Raw genomic sequence first — 15,568 nt, 5'->3', positions numbered from 1 at the left:
CATTTTTTGATTTATTGTAGAGATGAGGTCTCACTGCCCAGGCGGGTCTCGAACCCGCGGGCTCACGCAATCCACTCACCTCAGCCTCCCAAAGGCGCAGGATTACAGGCTGAGCCACCGAACCCGGCTTATTAGCCTCACATTTTTAAAAAAGATTTTGATTCCATTGAGCTATTTGTTAGTCCTGAATTGCTACCATTTTGTTTTAAATATGTGTAGTGTTATAGTGTGTTTTGATGTTGGCATATTAGGAATACTGTGGTTTGGATAATACATACTTTTGATCATATATTTTCCTTAAATTCCTAGCAAGAGTTTGTTTTGAGTAGATATCTTTTGTTTTGTTTTGTTTTTGAGTGGGAATCTCACTCTTTTGTCCAGGCTGGAGTACAGTGGCACGCTCATGGCCACTGCAGCCTCGACCTGCAGGGCTCCGGCAATCCTTCCGCCTCAGCCTTCCAAGTAGCTGGAACTACAGGCATGCGCTATCATGCCTGGCTAATTTTTTTCATTTATTGAAGAGACGAGGTCTCACTAATTTGCCCGGGCTGGTCTCGAACCTGCGGGCTCAAGCAATCGAACCACTCACCTCGACCTCCCAAAGTGCCGGGAGTATAGGCTGAGCCACCGAGCCTGACCTGGTATCAGTCTTATTAAAATTCTCTGGCAAGACCAGCGTTTTTCTGTCTGCTATGGAGTTTAAAGAACTTAGTACCTTGAGGGTTCTGGGCTTGTACTACTCAGGAAGCAGATGTTAGTCTTTTCGCTCTTTTAGAGTGATCGCTTTGCTGAGATATTGGCTTTTTTTTGTCATTTTGTCTTCCAGAAAATCACCAGTCTTACCTTGATTTCCAAGTGCTTTATTGGCTGTGTATGAAGTTCTTTTATAATGAAAAACAGTATTTTGTTTTTGATCACATCCCTTTTTCCTTTCCTAATGTTGCCCATTTTGTGTTTTCTCTGTTTTTGCTCTTTATTTGATCGGTCCTTTTCAAGATCAAGCTCCTGGTCTGTTGTTTAAAGCCTATTGCGTTATGTTCCCTAATCAGTTTGTTTTACTGATGCTTTTAAACATTGTAAGCATATTTTCAACCCTGGTTAGTTCATTTCCCTTTTTTTCCCCTTTATTTTATTATGATGATGTGGGGTTCACATCAGAATTAGGTACATAAGTAGTCTATGTGCAGGTGCAGTTTGGGCCTCCCACTGGTTCTCACTTTCCCTGGCTTAGATCAGGCACCCTTCGTGTCCTTTTATCTTTAGTAACAAATACATTTAAGGCAAGCATTTTTCTCTGTATATTGTTTTGATTTTGATATGTAGTATTTTCTTTTTTTTTTTTTGAGTTGGAGTCTCACTCTGTCACCCAGGTAGTAGTATAGTGGCATGCTCATGGCTATCACAGCCTTGACTTGCTGGGCTCAGGCGATCCTTCATCTCAACCTTCCAAGTACCTGGAACTCCAGGTGTGCGCCACCACCCCCAGCTAATTTATTTACTTATTTATTTATTGTAGAGATGAGGTCTCACCACATTGCCCAGGCTGGTCTCCACCCCCTGGGCCCAGGTAGTCCTCTTGCCTTGGCCTCACAGAGTGCTGGGATGATAGGCATGAGCGACTGCGCCCAGCTCAATTTCATTGTTTCTAAATAATCTCAAATCTCTGATTTTCTGTTTACCAAAGAGTTTCTGATTTTCAAAATGGTTTGATGCCTTTTTGGTGATGGTAGAGAAAAGGTTATTGTTTATATTGTATTGGGGTACAGGAATGTGGCCTGAAATTTGATGCTTTCTACATGGTTCAACACATGATCAGTTTTTATAAATATTATATGAAGTTAAGCCTTCCTAATCCAAAAATCTGAAATCCTACATGTTATAAAATCTGAAACTTTTTAAGCACCAACATGAAACCAAAAGTGGGAAATTCCACACCCACCCTTTGATTTCCAATGATTCATTGTACATAAACTTCATTTCATGCTCAAAATTATTTAACATATTGTATAACATTTTCTTTGGATGAGAGGACTGAAGTGGAACAGTGGTCTCACATGGCTTTCCCTCAAGAGGTTGTCTTTAATGAATTGAAATGTCACACTATTTTGGATAACTAGTTATCACATTTCAAAAAATATTCCTCTGAGGTCAGCTCTTCAGTATCTGGCCTATAGAAGAGCTGAGGGCATAAACAGTCTGAAATAATGAACTGTATAAAGTAGTTTAGAATTTGCTTTAGAATTATTTTCTTTAGATACTGGAACATGAATGTATCAGACGTTTGTCAATTTTTAGAATTTCATACTACAGATTATATATAGTGTTAGCATGAATATGTGCCTGAATAATGTAGGGCTGAGAGGTAGGAGAGTGTTTTATTTTTTCTTTTCTGTATTCCTGCTTAGAATATCTTTAAGTAGAACCTTGTGGTATAAGTAAAAGTTGGAACTGACACAAGGAAAATGTCAGCTTGAAGATCTGTTGTCTGAAGAAAACTGAAACCATGTGTGGATCCAACAAAGGACTTCAGAAGAATGAGTGATAAAATGAAAGAAGCTCTGTTGTGAATAGTCTGTCTGTAATAAAATATGAGGAATTGAATTATCAGGCCGGGTGCAATGGCTCATGCTTGTAATCCCAGCACTTTGGGAGGCCCAGCAGGAGGATCACTTGAGCCCAGGAGTTTGCCACCAGCCTGGGCCACATTGCGAGACCTTGTCTTTACAAAAAAAGTCAAAAAAATATCTGACTGTGGTGACACACTCTTGTAGTCTCAGCTACTCGGGAAGCGGAAGTGGAAGGATTGCCTGAGCCCAGGAGGTCAAGGCTGCAAGGAGCTGTGATTGTGCCACTGCACTCCAGCCTGGGCAGCAGAGTCAGATCCCAATTCAAAAAAAAAAAAGAAATTAAAGCCAGGTGCAGGGGCGCACACCTGTAATCTCAGCACTTTGGGAGGCTGAGGTGAGAGACTTGCCTGAGAATAGTGGTTCAAGACCAGCCTGGAAAACTTGGCGAAACCTTGTCTTTACAATAAATAAAAAAAATTAGCCATGCGTAGTGATGTGCACCTGTAGTTCCAGCTACTTGGAAGGCTGAGGCAGAAGGACTGCCTGAGCCCAGCAAGTTGAGGCTGTGGTTGCTGTGAGCGTGTCACTGCACTCTAGTCTGGGCAACAGAGAGAAACTCCAACTCAAAAAAAAGAAAGAAAATTGAAATGTCAGTATTAACTTTTTGGTATTCATTTTTTGAAAATTACGTTTCTGAGAGTCTTTTATTGATAGTTTCCCTCTGATCGCTCTTGAGCTTTGGAGATACACAATGAGCATTTATTTTCAATGTTGAAAACTTAAAAATAAGCCAGTTTTTCATATACTTAGAAAATGCTTAGAGATTGCTTGTGTTAATATCGCCATATAACTTTTATCTTCATGCATTAACATTCTGTTTGTTAATGTTTGTTAAACTTCCTACAGCTATTCATTGGAACACACTTTGCAGTTTCTAAACTGTGTCCTTGAAATGGACCCTGTCAAAACAGTAGTAGCACAAGAGTTTGCCCAGCAGAAGGAGAATGCCACTTCTCATACTGCCTGGAAGTTCAAAGAGAAAAAGGTAAGAAGCTTCTTACTTTTTGCTCTATTGGTGAATGATCGTATATAGAAATATGTAACTGGTTGACTGCATATAATAATTTAATGGCTATTTTTCATCAGTTTGACGAGATTAAAAATGTAACCACCCATGGCAGGTTTGGTTTAGAGTATCTGTGTCCTCAAAATAATGAACTTATAGCTGATTGGCACTTTCGTCAGTGTCATTGAAATGTCAGTGTTACCTTTTGGTATTCATTTTTTGAAAATTAGATTCAAAACAAGCACTTGGATTTCTGCAATTTCTGTATACTTGGACACAGTAGAGAATGAGGCTTAATTGAACAGCAGTGGGTTCAATTGTAATATGATGGGCTTTGAGTATAAATATGTGGAAATATTTAACCTTTTAGGAAAATGGCAAACTTCTTTCCGAAGTGGTTGTACCATTTTACATTTCCATTGGGAGAGAATGAGGGTTATAATTTCTCCATATCCTCATCGATGCTTGTTAATGTCTGTGTTTTTTTTTTTTTGTTGTTGTTGTTGTTTTTTGAGTTGGAGTCTCACTCTGTCGCCCTGACTGGAGTGCAGTGGCTGCTCCCGGCCACCGTAGCCTCGACCTGCTGGGCTTCGGTGATTCTTCCGCCTCAGCCTTCCAAGTAGCTAGAATCACAGGCGCGTGCTACCACACCCAACTAAAATTTTTTTTTTGATTTATTGTAGAGATGAGGTCTCACTAAGTTGTCCAGGCGGATCTCGAACCCACGGGCTCAGGCAATCCACTCACCTCAGCCTCCCAAAGCGCGGGATTACAGGCTGAGCCACCGAGCCCAGTTATTATATGTGTTTTTGATTATAGCTGTCCTAGTGGGCATAGAGTTGTTTTATGGATACCCAGGATTTGTTATAACGAGGTATAGTAAGACATGCAGACATGGAGATGTCCTGAAGGAAGAAGTTTCTTATCCTCACAGACCCCTAGAAGCAGGAGGTATGGCTTGCCACTCAAGGCTACTTGGGAGCCTGGCAATGTGGGTCAGGAGGAGAAGCCTTGGTTGTAGTTTCTGTGGGCAGAAATGGGCAAGGCAGGGTGAGCAGGTCTAGGATGGGCTAAGTTACTCAGCAGGCGCTGGGATGAGAGGCTGCCCCAGGACGTCTATCCTGGCCCTGGGATGCAGGGCTATCCCTGGTCATCTGATTCCTGGCTCTGGGGTTTAGGCTGCCCCTGGTCTCTGATACCTGACTCTGGGGTGTAGAACTGCCCTTGGTCGTCTGGTACCTGGGTCTGGGGCATAGGGCTGCCCCTGGTTGTCTGATACCTGGGGCTAGGGCTTAGGGCAGCCTCTGGTCATCTGACATGGCTCTAGGGCCTAAGGTTGCCCCTGGTTGTTTGGCCTGGCTCTGGGGTGTAGGGTTTCCTTCTGATCGTCTGATACCTGGTTCTGGGGCATAGGGCTGTCCTTGGTTGTCTGACGTGGCTCTGGGGTGTAGGGCTGATCCTGGTTGTCTGTCCTGGCTGTCTCTAGGTGTAAGCTCAGCCTGAAGGGCTACAGTGGGAGGTAAGGGCACAGATGCTCCCAGGTGACCAAGGCTGCAAAATATCAATACCAGAACACAGAAGATAAGGAATGTTAGTGCACCACCACGCCAGCTCATTTTTTGATTTATTGTAGAGACGAGGTCTTGCCTAGTTGCCCAGGCTGATCTCCAACCCGTGGACTCTGGTAATCCTCTCACCTCAGCCTCCCGAAGTGCTGGGATTATAGGTGTGAGCCACCGCACCCGGTTCAGGCATCTTTCTATGGTTGTTTGTTCATCTTTGGAGAAATGTCTGTTTGTATCCTTTTCTATTTTAAAGTGGAGTTACTTGTCTTTATTGTTGAGTCTGAAGTGTTCTTTATATATACTAGATGCAAATCCCTTATCAGATATATAATTAGGAAATATTTCCTTCCGTTCCACAGGTTGCCTTTTTGCCGTCGCGTGTTCCCTTTGCAACATTGCCATCTTTCAGTCAGATGTAGCCCATCTTGTTTCCTTTGGCTTTTGTTACCCAAGCTTTTGGTGTCATGTTCAAGAAATCATTGCCAAATCCAATGTGATGAAGTTTTCTTCTAGGAGTTCTATTGTTTCAGGTCTCACATTTAGGTCCTCAATTCATTTTGAGTAAGTTTTGTGTGTGCTGTGAGAGAGGATCCAGGTTCATCTTTTGCAAGTGGAAATCCCATTGTCCTGGTGCCATTTGTTGCAAAGACTGTTCTTTCCCTATTGAATTTTCTTGGCACTCTTGTTGTAAATGAATTGACTGTAATTGTAAGGATTTACTGCTGGACTTTCACTTCTATTCCATTGATTGCTGTCTGTCCCTATGCCAACACCATACTATTTTGATTACTGTAGCTTTGTAGTAAGTTTGGAAATTGGGAAGTGTGAGTTTTCCAACTATGTTCTTTGTTTTTTAAAGATTTTGCTATTCTGGGCCCCCTGCATTTCCATGTGAGTTTTAGGGTCATCTTGTCAAGTTCTGCAAAGAAGTCAGCTGAAATTTTGTTGCATTTTGTTGAACCTATAGATCAGTTTGGGGAGCATTGCCATCTTAATAATAGTGTTTCAACCATGAACATGGAATATCTAAGTTTGTTTAGGTTTTCTTTGTTTCAACAGTGTACTGTAGTTTTCAGAGCATAAGTTTTGCATGTCTTTTGCTATATTTCTTTTCTTTTAATTTATTTTTAAAAGATGGTGGGGGGGTGGGTCTCACTATATTTCCTAGGCTGGTCTCGAACTCCTGGCCTCAAGTGATCATCCCTTCCACCCAGTCTTCCAAAATACTGGGATTAGAGGCATGAGCCACCATGCCCAGCCTTAAATTTATTTCTAGATACAGTATTTTGTTCTTTTTTAATGCTACTGTAAATGTAATTATATCTTTTTTACAAGTACATAGACATAAAATTGATTTTATATTTTAATCTTGTATCAGTGTTAGACTTTTGTTTATACAGATCTTTATCATACTGGTATTCTTACTGATAAGACCCCTCAGGGATAAATTGTATGCACCTTATTTATTTATTGATTTATTTATTTTTGAGTTGGGGTCTCCCTTTGTCACCCAGGCTTGAGCGCAGTGACATGCTCATGGCCACCACAGCCTCGACCTTCTAGCCTCAGGTGATCCTTCCGCCTCAACCTTCCAAGTAGCTAGTACCACAGGCATTTGTCACTACACTTGGGTGAATTTTTTTGATTTATTGTAAAGACGAGGTCTTGCCATGTCTCTCAGGCTGGTCTCAAACCCCTGAACTCAGGTAATCCTCTCGCCTCATCCTTCCAAAGTGCTGGGATGACAGGCATAAGCCACTGCGCCTGGCTGAATATTTCATCCAGCAATAGTTAGTTGCTATTTAGGACTTAGGTGATTTAGTTTTCATGTGATCTGTCAGTGTTGTACTGATGCCTCTGTCCATCTGTAAAATGTGGCACTGTGGATAGACAGATGCAATTTATTATAAGATGCAGAGAGAGCTGGGTGTGGTGGCTCATACCTATAATCTCTGCACTTTGGTAGGCCCAGGTGAGAGGATTGCCTGAGCCCGCGGTTTGGAGACCTACCTGGGCAACTTGGCGAAACCTCATCTCTACAATAAATAAATTAAAAATCAGCCCGACGTGGTGGTGGTTGCCTGTGGTTCCAGCTACTTGGAAGGCTGACCTGAATCGAAACCTGGTCAGGGGTTTGTACCAACTTGCCTATTGCTAGAAGGCACCTGAAATATCCCCATGAGGGGTACGGCTGGAGATGGACGAAGTGTGTGTCCATCCCTTCTCCCTTCCCATTCTTTCCCATCTTGTGTGTGATTGTCGTCTTTTAGTGGTTGGAAACTTCCCTATTGAGTGCATGGTAAAGAATTTCAAAAGGGGATATTCAGAGGATTATGGGATCAAGTTAACTCCCAAAGGCTTCGGACACTCTGAGAAGTAGAGTGGCCGTCCTTTGGGGTGGGCTGGCCCTCTGAGGGGTCACTAGACAAAGAATGAGCTAGTAAGGTATTTAGGGTTATTGTGGGGGATCCAGGCCACCCTGACCAGTTTCCCTACATAGACTGTTGGCAAGATGTAGTTCTCTCCCGACCACCTTCGGTAAAGGTCTGTTTGGAAGAAGACTATAAAGTCATGCTGGCCTGAGCAGCAACTCCCTCGAAATGCTGACCAGAATCAGGAAAGCCCATTCTGGCTGAGGACCCTGAGGAAAATCCCCTGCCTTATGCACCACTGTACCCCTCACTGCTGCCTGCACCCCCCTCACTTGCCGCAGCTGGGGCCATGCCAGGGACTGGTCTCACCCCAGAATTCATCCCTTCCCCGAAGGCACCCAAACACCCCTTGGACTGATTGCCACCAGCTTCTCTTAACTGTGTTTAACACTGAAGAGCGCCGGATACTCAGGCTGCTTTAGAGTGTTGGAGGAGCACGCCCCTGCAGGGACCATGAATGCTCAGGCCTACACCCAGAATCAGTTCCCCGAGGAAAACCCCCAATGGGACCCTGATGATGGCCATGAATTTTGAATGCTTGAGCACTCACTATCAAGAGGCCTTTTTGGGTGGTATGAGAGAAGAGGGAAAAGACGTGAACATGGGCGAAACCTCAGAGGTGCTCCACAGCCCGAAGAAAGCCCCAGCCAGTTAATGAGAGGCTGTGCGAGGCATTTCGCCTCTACATTCTTTCCATCCAGAAAATGATTAATGCGGCCTTTGTTGGTCAGGCTCAGGGAGATATCCGGCGCTAGTTACAAAAGTCAGAGGGCTTTGCTGGAATGAATGCTAGCCAGCCGATAGAGGTTGCGACAGAGGTATTTGCCAACCGGGACCAAGAGGCCCGGAGGGAAGCAGACCAAAAAATGAAAAAGAAGGTAGACTTGCTTGCCGCTGCCTTGGCAGAGGGACATACCAGGAGCCGCCACATCAGGACGAGGTCAGCAGAGGGACCAGCAAATCGGGCCACCCCACCTGGTGATGAGATTAGGGTGAAAACAATGTGTAGTTTCTGAGAAGGGCACTAGACAAATGTCTGGAGCTGGAAGATTTTTGTCCAGCTCCCCAGGGAAGAGGAAGAGGCCAGGTGGTTCAGGGCCAATACCAGCCTGCACCATTTGTGGCCTCCGAGAGCAGTTTTGTTGGTCTAGCCACCTTCTTTACCTGCTTAGATCTCAAGGATGCTTTCTTCTGTATCCGCTTGGCTCCTCAGAGTTAACTGATTTTTGCTTTTCAATGGGAAAATCCTGAGAATGGTGACAAAGGCCAGTCAACTTGGCCTAGACTACCACAGGGGTTCAAAAATTCCCCAACCATTATGGGCACAGCATTAACCTCTGACTTAAAGGCCTTCTCAGCGGACCAGAATGGTTGTATGCTGTTCCAATATGTAGACGAACTGCTGCTGGCCGGACAAACACGGAAGGACTGCATGGAAGGAACACAGCAGCTCCTCTACTCTTTTATGGAAGGCCGGCTAAAAAGTTTCAAAGAAGAAGTCCCACATTTGCCAAGAGAAGGTAAACTACCTCGGCTTCCATTTTATCCCAGGGGCAACGTCAACTTGGTTCAGAGAGAAAACAAGCTGTCTGCTCTATTCCAGTTCCAACTACCAGATGCCAGCTTCTAGAATTTCTTGGGGCCGCGGGGTTCTGTAGAATTTGGATACCTGACATCTCAATACAGGCAAAGCCTCTCTATAAAGCCACAAAGGGGGGAGAATTAGGGTCTGTGTTATGGGAAGAAGCACAACAAAAGGCCTTTGAGGAATTTAAGCAGGCCCTTGCTAGCGCACCCATCCTGGGACTCCCTAACATATCTAAGCCTTTTTTCTTGTATGTACACAAACGTACTGGAATAGCAGTCGGGTCGTAACCCAAATGCTGGAGTCCTGGCACTGCCTGGTAGCACACCTCTCCAAGTAGCTTGATGTTGTTGCCAAAGGCTGACGACTTTGCCTGTGGGCACACACTGCCACAGTCATTCTAGTGGTGGAGGCTGACAAATTGACTATGGGACAGGAACTGACAGTCCAAGTACCACATTCGTTGTTGACATTAGTGGAATATAAGGGGCAATACTGGCTGACTAATGCTCGGATGGTCAAATATCAGGGAATGCTGTGTGAGAATTCACGCATCCATTTAGAAGTGGTGCAAACTCTCAACCCTGCAACCTTGCTGTCCACTGAGCCAGGTCAGCCCTGTCATAATTGCATCGAGGTCATGGACAAGGTATTTTCCAGCTGATCTGAATTGACAGACCAGCCTCTCAGGACCCTGATGTGGACTATTTCTTTTTTTTTGAGTTGGAGTCTCACTCTGTCGCCCAGACTGGAATGTAGTGGCCGTTCCCGGCCACCGCAGCCTCGACCTGCTGGGCTCCGGCGATCCTGCCGCCTCAGCCTTCCGAGTAGCCAGAATTACAGGCATGCGCCTATCACGCCCGGCTGATTTTTTGATTTATTGTAGAGATGAGGTCTCACCAAGTTGCCCAGGCGGGTCTCGAACCCCCAGGCACAGGCAATCCACTCACCTCAGCCTCCCAAAGGCGCAGGATTACAGGCTGAGCCCAAGCCCGGCGATGTGGACTATTTCACTGAGGGCAGCAGCTTCCTAAGGGAAGAACTGTTTGCAGGATACTCTACAGTAGCCCTGTGTTCCACCATTGAGGTGAAGCCTCTGCCGAAAGGGACTTCTGCACAAAAGGCAGAAATAATTGCACTCACCAAAGCTCTCCAGCTGGCGACAGGACTAAATGTTAATATATACACTGACTGTAAATATGCCTTCACCACCCTCCATGCACACGGGGCTCTATATAAGGAAAAGGGCCTGAGCAACTCAGGAGGAAAAGACATAAAGAATGGTAAAGAAATACTTGAACTGCTGGATGCTGTATGGGCCCCTAAGAAGGCAGCAGTTATGCATGCAGGGGACACCAGAGGGGAGACTCAAGGGTCACCCAAGGAAACCGAAAGGCAGACCGGGAGGCAACGCTTGTGGCCTCCCAGGAAACAACGGAACCAGCCAACTTTTGCGGCAGCATTGTTCCCAAGTCTGTTGGCAGAATGGGACTCTATTTATTCACAGCATAAGCAGACGTGGTTCAAAATGGAAGATGAGGACTATATTCCAGGTGGATGGTGGAAATTTAAGGATGGGCGAGTCATCATCCCAGAGGCTTTGGCCCCAACCTTCGCCAAGCAGTTACGCCAGGAAATCCTTATGGGCTGGACAGCCCTTGAGACCACGTTAGGCCTGCACTTTTGTGTTCCCCATCTCTCCAGCCTAGCCCGGGCAGTATGTGAACAACGTGAAGTATGTGCCCAAAACAGCCCGCGACTGCGGCCTAAAATCTCTCTGGGCGTGCGGGAGTGTTAGAGGAGCCCCATTTGAAAACATAGCTGTGAACTTTACTGAGCTCCCCCAGCTCCAAGGTTATAAATATCTGTTAGTATTTGTATGTACTTTCTCAGGTTGGATAGAAGCCTTTCCTGTGCACACCGAAAAGGCACACGAAGTGGTGTGACTGCTTCTAAAGGAAATCATTCCCCGACAATGGGCCAGCATTTAGAGCTGAGGTAATACAGTCAATGGCATTGGACTGAGGAATTACATGAAAGTTACACACTGTCTGTTGCCCCCAAAGTTCCAGAAAAGTGGAACAAATGAACTGGACTCAAAGTTGCAGCTAAGTAAATTAGGCCAGGAAACCCACTTATGTTGGGCTTAGCTGTTGCCAGTTGCTTTGCTAAGAATTAGGCTAGCCCCACTAAGCAGACAGGGGTCTCCCCTTTTGAAATTCTTTATGGATGCCTTCCCCCCCTTGTTAAGGGCATAAAGGGGGATTTAGAAGAGGTGGGTAATCTTGCTCTAAGACAGCAAATGCAAGCTCTTGGCTTGGCTCTCACTGCTATGCATCATTGGGTTAGAGAGCGGTTGCCTATAAGCTTAACCACAGATGCTCACCCCTTTAAAATTGGAGATGCTGTTTGGGTAAAGGAATGGAGCATCCAGCCCTTAAAGCCTCTTTGGAGAGGTCCATTCACTGTCATTTTGTCCACCCCCACTGTAATAAAGGTAGCAGAGGTGGGCCCCTGGATTCATCACAGCAGAGTGAAACTGGCCTTCCAAGACTGGGAATGCACTTCTGAGCCATCCATGCCGGGGAAGCTGACTATCCAAAGAAAGCAAGCTGCAAGCCCAGGACCCTAGAGGACAACAGCCCTGCTTTAGTCACTCCAGAAGCTGACTAATCTGTGCATGGCAGAAGCCCGAGGAGTCGGCCACCTAACGAACAAATGGACTGTGGTACATTGTAATGTGGTGTCATCCTTTGCTAGTGCCTATTGCTGTCATTCTTGCCTTGGTTTTTGCTATAGGTCTGGTGATGTTTGCTCCAGACAGCTGAACCCGTGGCGAAAGGTTACTAATAGCACATGTACCTGTTCAAACCTGGAAAGGCTGGAACCCTGGAAACTTGTTTGGGGGATGGTTCTCAGCCTTCAGGGATTCAAAACTGTCAAAGGGACCATATTAGCTATTGTAGGAATATGTTCTAATTCTACCCTGCCTAACCCTTTAATCATAAGATCTATCTCCAACCTCATGGAGGCCATGGTTGAATAAAATGGCAGCACATGTAATGATTCTATGGCCCTAAACCAAGATGATGCTCTTTGTCCCTAAAAGGGTCCGAACATCAAATGAGGGAAGTGAGGCAGGGACCCTTTTGAAAATGCAGAAAAAGCAGAAAAGGGGGAAATAAGTTACTTCCTGCTTCTTTATGCTTTCTCTTTCGTGGGCTTTTTACTTTGGCAGGCTACATGTTTCAACTTTTGGTGGAAACCAGTCAGAATAGTGATCTTGTAAACCAATCAGCAAATAGGACATGTAAATGAGATGATCATCTAAAACCAATCAATGTGCAACATGTAAGACTAACGGTAGCCCCAAGCTATGGAGTATCCAGTCAAATGAATAATGCCAAACTGTAACCTTGCAAGGGAAACAAAGGGGTTACAGTGTAAAGAAAAAGTATATAAGTCAATGCATTGCTGTTTAGGGCTCAGCCTTTGGATGCAAATCCGCTGAGCTGGTGCTGGCATAAATAAACGCTGCTTCCTGGCAAAGGAGCCTTGGTGTCCCGTCTCTCTCTGGAAGGCTCCCACTGCAAAATGAACATGAAAATCAATCTTGGTTGTATTTTAAAAGAGAGTCACTAATTGAGAAAGCATCTTAAATTAGGTACTATTTTAAAAAGTAAGAAAAGGGCTGTTTCCAGAGAAGCAAGCATGATTTGCCTTTTTTAGTATGAACACCAACAGAGACCCTAATACTATGAAGTATTTATGATGTTTATAGCATTAGGCACTGTAGGGTTTTCAGAAGTCATAGAAAGCATTTTAATTATCCCCTCAGAAGCAAGCTGTGTTCTCATAGACCAAACATAAATATAAAGAAGCCTGTGCAGAAACCTGGTGAGAGTGACGTCAGGAGGTAGTTCTGTGAATATTCTTTTTTCTTTTTTGAGTTTAGAGTCTTACTCTGTTGCCTAGGCTGGAGTGCAGTGGCAAGCTCATGGCCACCGCAGCCTCGACCTGCTGGGCTCAGGGGATCCTGCTGCTTCAGCCTTCCAAGTAGCTGGAACTACAGGTGTGCACCACCACACCCAGCTGATTTTTTGATTCATTGTAGGGATAAGGTCTCACCAAGCTGCCCAGGCTGGTCTGGATCCTGTGGGCTCAGGCAATCCTCTCACCTGGGCCTCCCAAAGTGCTGGGATAATAATATTCACTGTGCCTGGCCTGTGGATATTCTTAGGTAAGAGACTCCTTGTGTTTGCCTGTTCACAAAATAAGCTAGGTATTTGTTACAAAGATAGATCTACTCATTTACAGATTTGAGACTTGGGTAATAAACTAGAAATATGATGATGTCTTTACTTTTTTTCTTTCTCTTCTTTACCTTTTTGAAGCCTCTAAAGTTCTAGAAGCTAAGTAAGCAAAGTATAATTAATGACGAAAAGGTATACCATTTCCCGTTACTGTTAGCCCAGTTTTCCCAATCTTTCTTGGCTTCTGGAGTCTGTTCACAGACAGGAAATTTGAAAAAAATTACTTAAAAAATATATATGTTTTATAGAGTCGGAATCTTATTATATTGCCCAGACTGGTTGCGAACTCCTGGCCTCAAGTGATCCTCTTGCCTTGCCTTCCCAAAATGCTGGGTTAATAGGCATGAGCTACCATACCTAGCCAACAAAACCATTTTTATCAATTACTGATTACATATATTATAAAATGCATATCACTGTAATGTATGCTTAAAATATAGTAATTGATATTACATAATTTAATTCAGCACATCATTAAAGATTATATTATGAATACACTGTAATCTTTGATAGTATTTCTGATTAAATGACAAATTTCAGCTTTTAGAAATTTAACAAGTAACCTACACTTATTTTCAAATAATTATGTCAGAAAAGTATGAGTTGTTTAAAATGTTGAAATGCATGTGGTTTTTCTTTTGGTTTGGTATTAAATGTTTACAAAATGTTCATTAAATTTTGTAGTATGGCATATATAGTTGGAAATCTTTTAAGCTTTTAGCTCGTGCAAATTCGCCTCAGTACTCTCCACCAAATAGGAAAATTGTATTTTTAGCAATAATTTCCGATAGTATATCTGGTTATCTCTAGAACATCAAAAGCCAATCTTTTAAAAAGTAAAATACTGTGATTTTCATATCCCATTTGTCTTTTCATTGCAAACAGCAATCTGATATGTCTGTTAGCTTGTCATAAGGGGGGAAACTAATGTGATTTATTATTTTTATAATCTTATGATTTATGTTAAAATTACTTTTGCTTCTTTAAGGTCTATTTTGGATAATAATTACATGGTAGAGTTTTTTTAGGTTTTTGGGGTTTTTTTTGGAGTCAGAGTCTCACTCTGTCACCCAGGCTGGAGTGCAGTGGCACACTTATGGCCACTGTAGCCTTGACCTGCTGAGCTCAGACAATCTTTCTGCCTCAGCCTTCCAAGTAGCTACAACCACAGGCACTCACCACCATGCCCAGCTAAATTTTTTATGTACCGCAGAGACAAGATCTGGTCAAGTTGCCCGGGTTGATCTCAAACCCCTGGTCTCAGGCAGTGCTCTTGCCTCTGCCTCCCAAAGTGCGGCATTACAGGCATGAGCCACTGCACCCAGCAGGCTAATTTTGTTTTCTTTTTACCTCTTCTTTTTCCCTCCCTCCCTCCCTCCTTCCTCTTCCTTCCTTGCTCAATAGAGAATTTTTAAAGAAGATAATTTAAATCGTGTAATAGTCATCATTACCAGAATGGCTGGTGGTAGTCAGCTGATTGAAATTGTTTCATAAACATACTTAAGATTTTTACTAACTACTGAGTGTGGTTATGCCACATACCCTTGTGTTTTAAAGGGAAGATTATTTATTTTTTTCACTGTCTTCTAGAAAACATAAATTGAAAATGACATAACTACCTTTAATGACTGAACCTTTGAGTAGATTTGCAAACTAAAAATTAGAAATTTTGCATTGGACAAATGAGTGTTATTCTTTGACCGTCTTCTCTTCTGTCTTTTGGCTTGATTTTGTGACCTAATTATCTTTTGAAAATTTTAGAGACGTCTTCAACGCTTTCTGAGATAAGAGTGGTTAGAGAAGGGATAACCTTAATGGCATAAAAAGTTAGTCATAAGCCGGGCTCAGTGGCTCAGCCTGTAATCCCGCGCCTTTGGGAGGCTGAGGTGAGTGGATTGCCTGAGGCCGTGGGTTTGAGACCCGCCTGGGCAGCGAGACCTCATCTCTACAATAAAATTAAAAAATCAGCCGGGCATGGTAGCGCATGCCTGTAATTCCGGCTACTTGGAAAGGCTGAGGTGGAAAGGATCGCCGGAGCCC

The 15,568-nt window shown here is 43.8% G+C and overlaps 1 protein-coding gene across 1 annotated transcript in view; it reads left to right on the top strand.

The window, feature by feature from the left end:
* Nucleotides 1-15,568, top strand: part of N4BP2 (NEDD4 binding protein 2) — a 63,356-nt gene that overhangs the window by 38,734 nt on the left and 9,054 nt on the right. The window contains exon 12 of the mRNA XM_008055588.1: nt 3,474-3,612. Within this exon, the coding sequence (XP_008053779.1) occupies nt 3,474-3,612 (139 nt within the window). The remainder of the gene's footprint in view (nt 1-3,473; nt 3,613-15,568) is intronic.

This window comes from Carlito syrichta, unplaced genomic scaffold (genome assembly GCF_000164805.1).
Source record: "Carlito syrichta isolate Samal-C Ts95f unplaced genomic scaffold, Tarsius_syrichta-2.0.1 Scaffold301888, whole genome shotgun sequence".
Taxonomy (NCBI): Eukaryota; Metazoa; Chordata; class Mammalia; order Primates; family Tarsiidae; genus Carlito; species Carlito syrichta.
This window is presented reverse-complemented; position numbering and strand designations above follow the sequence as displayed.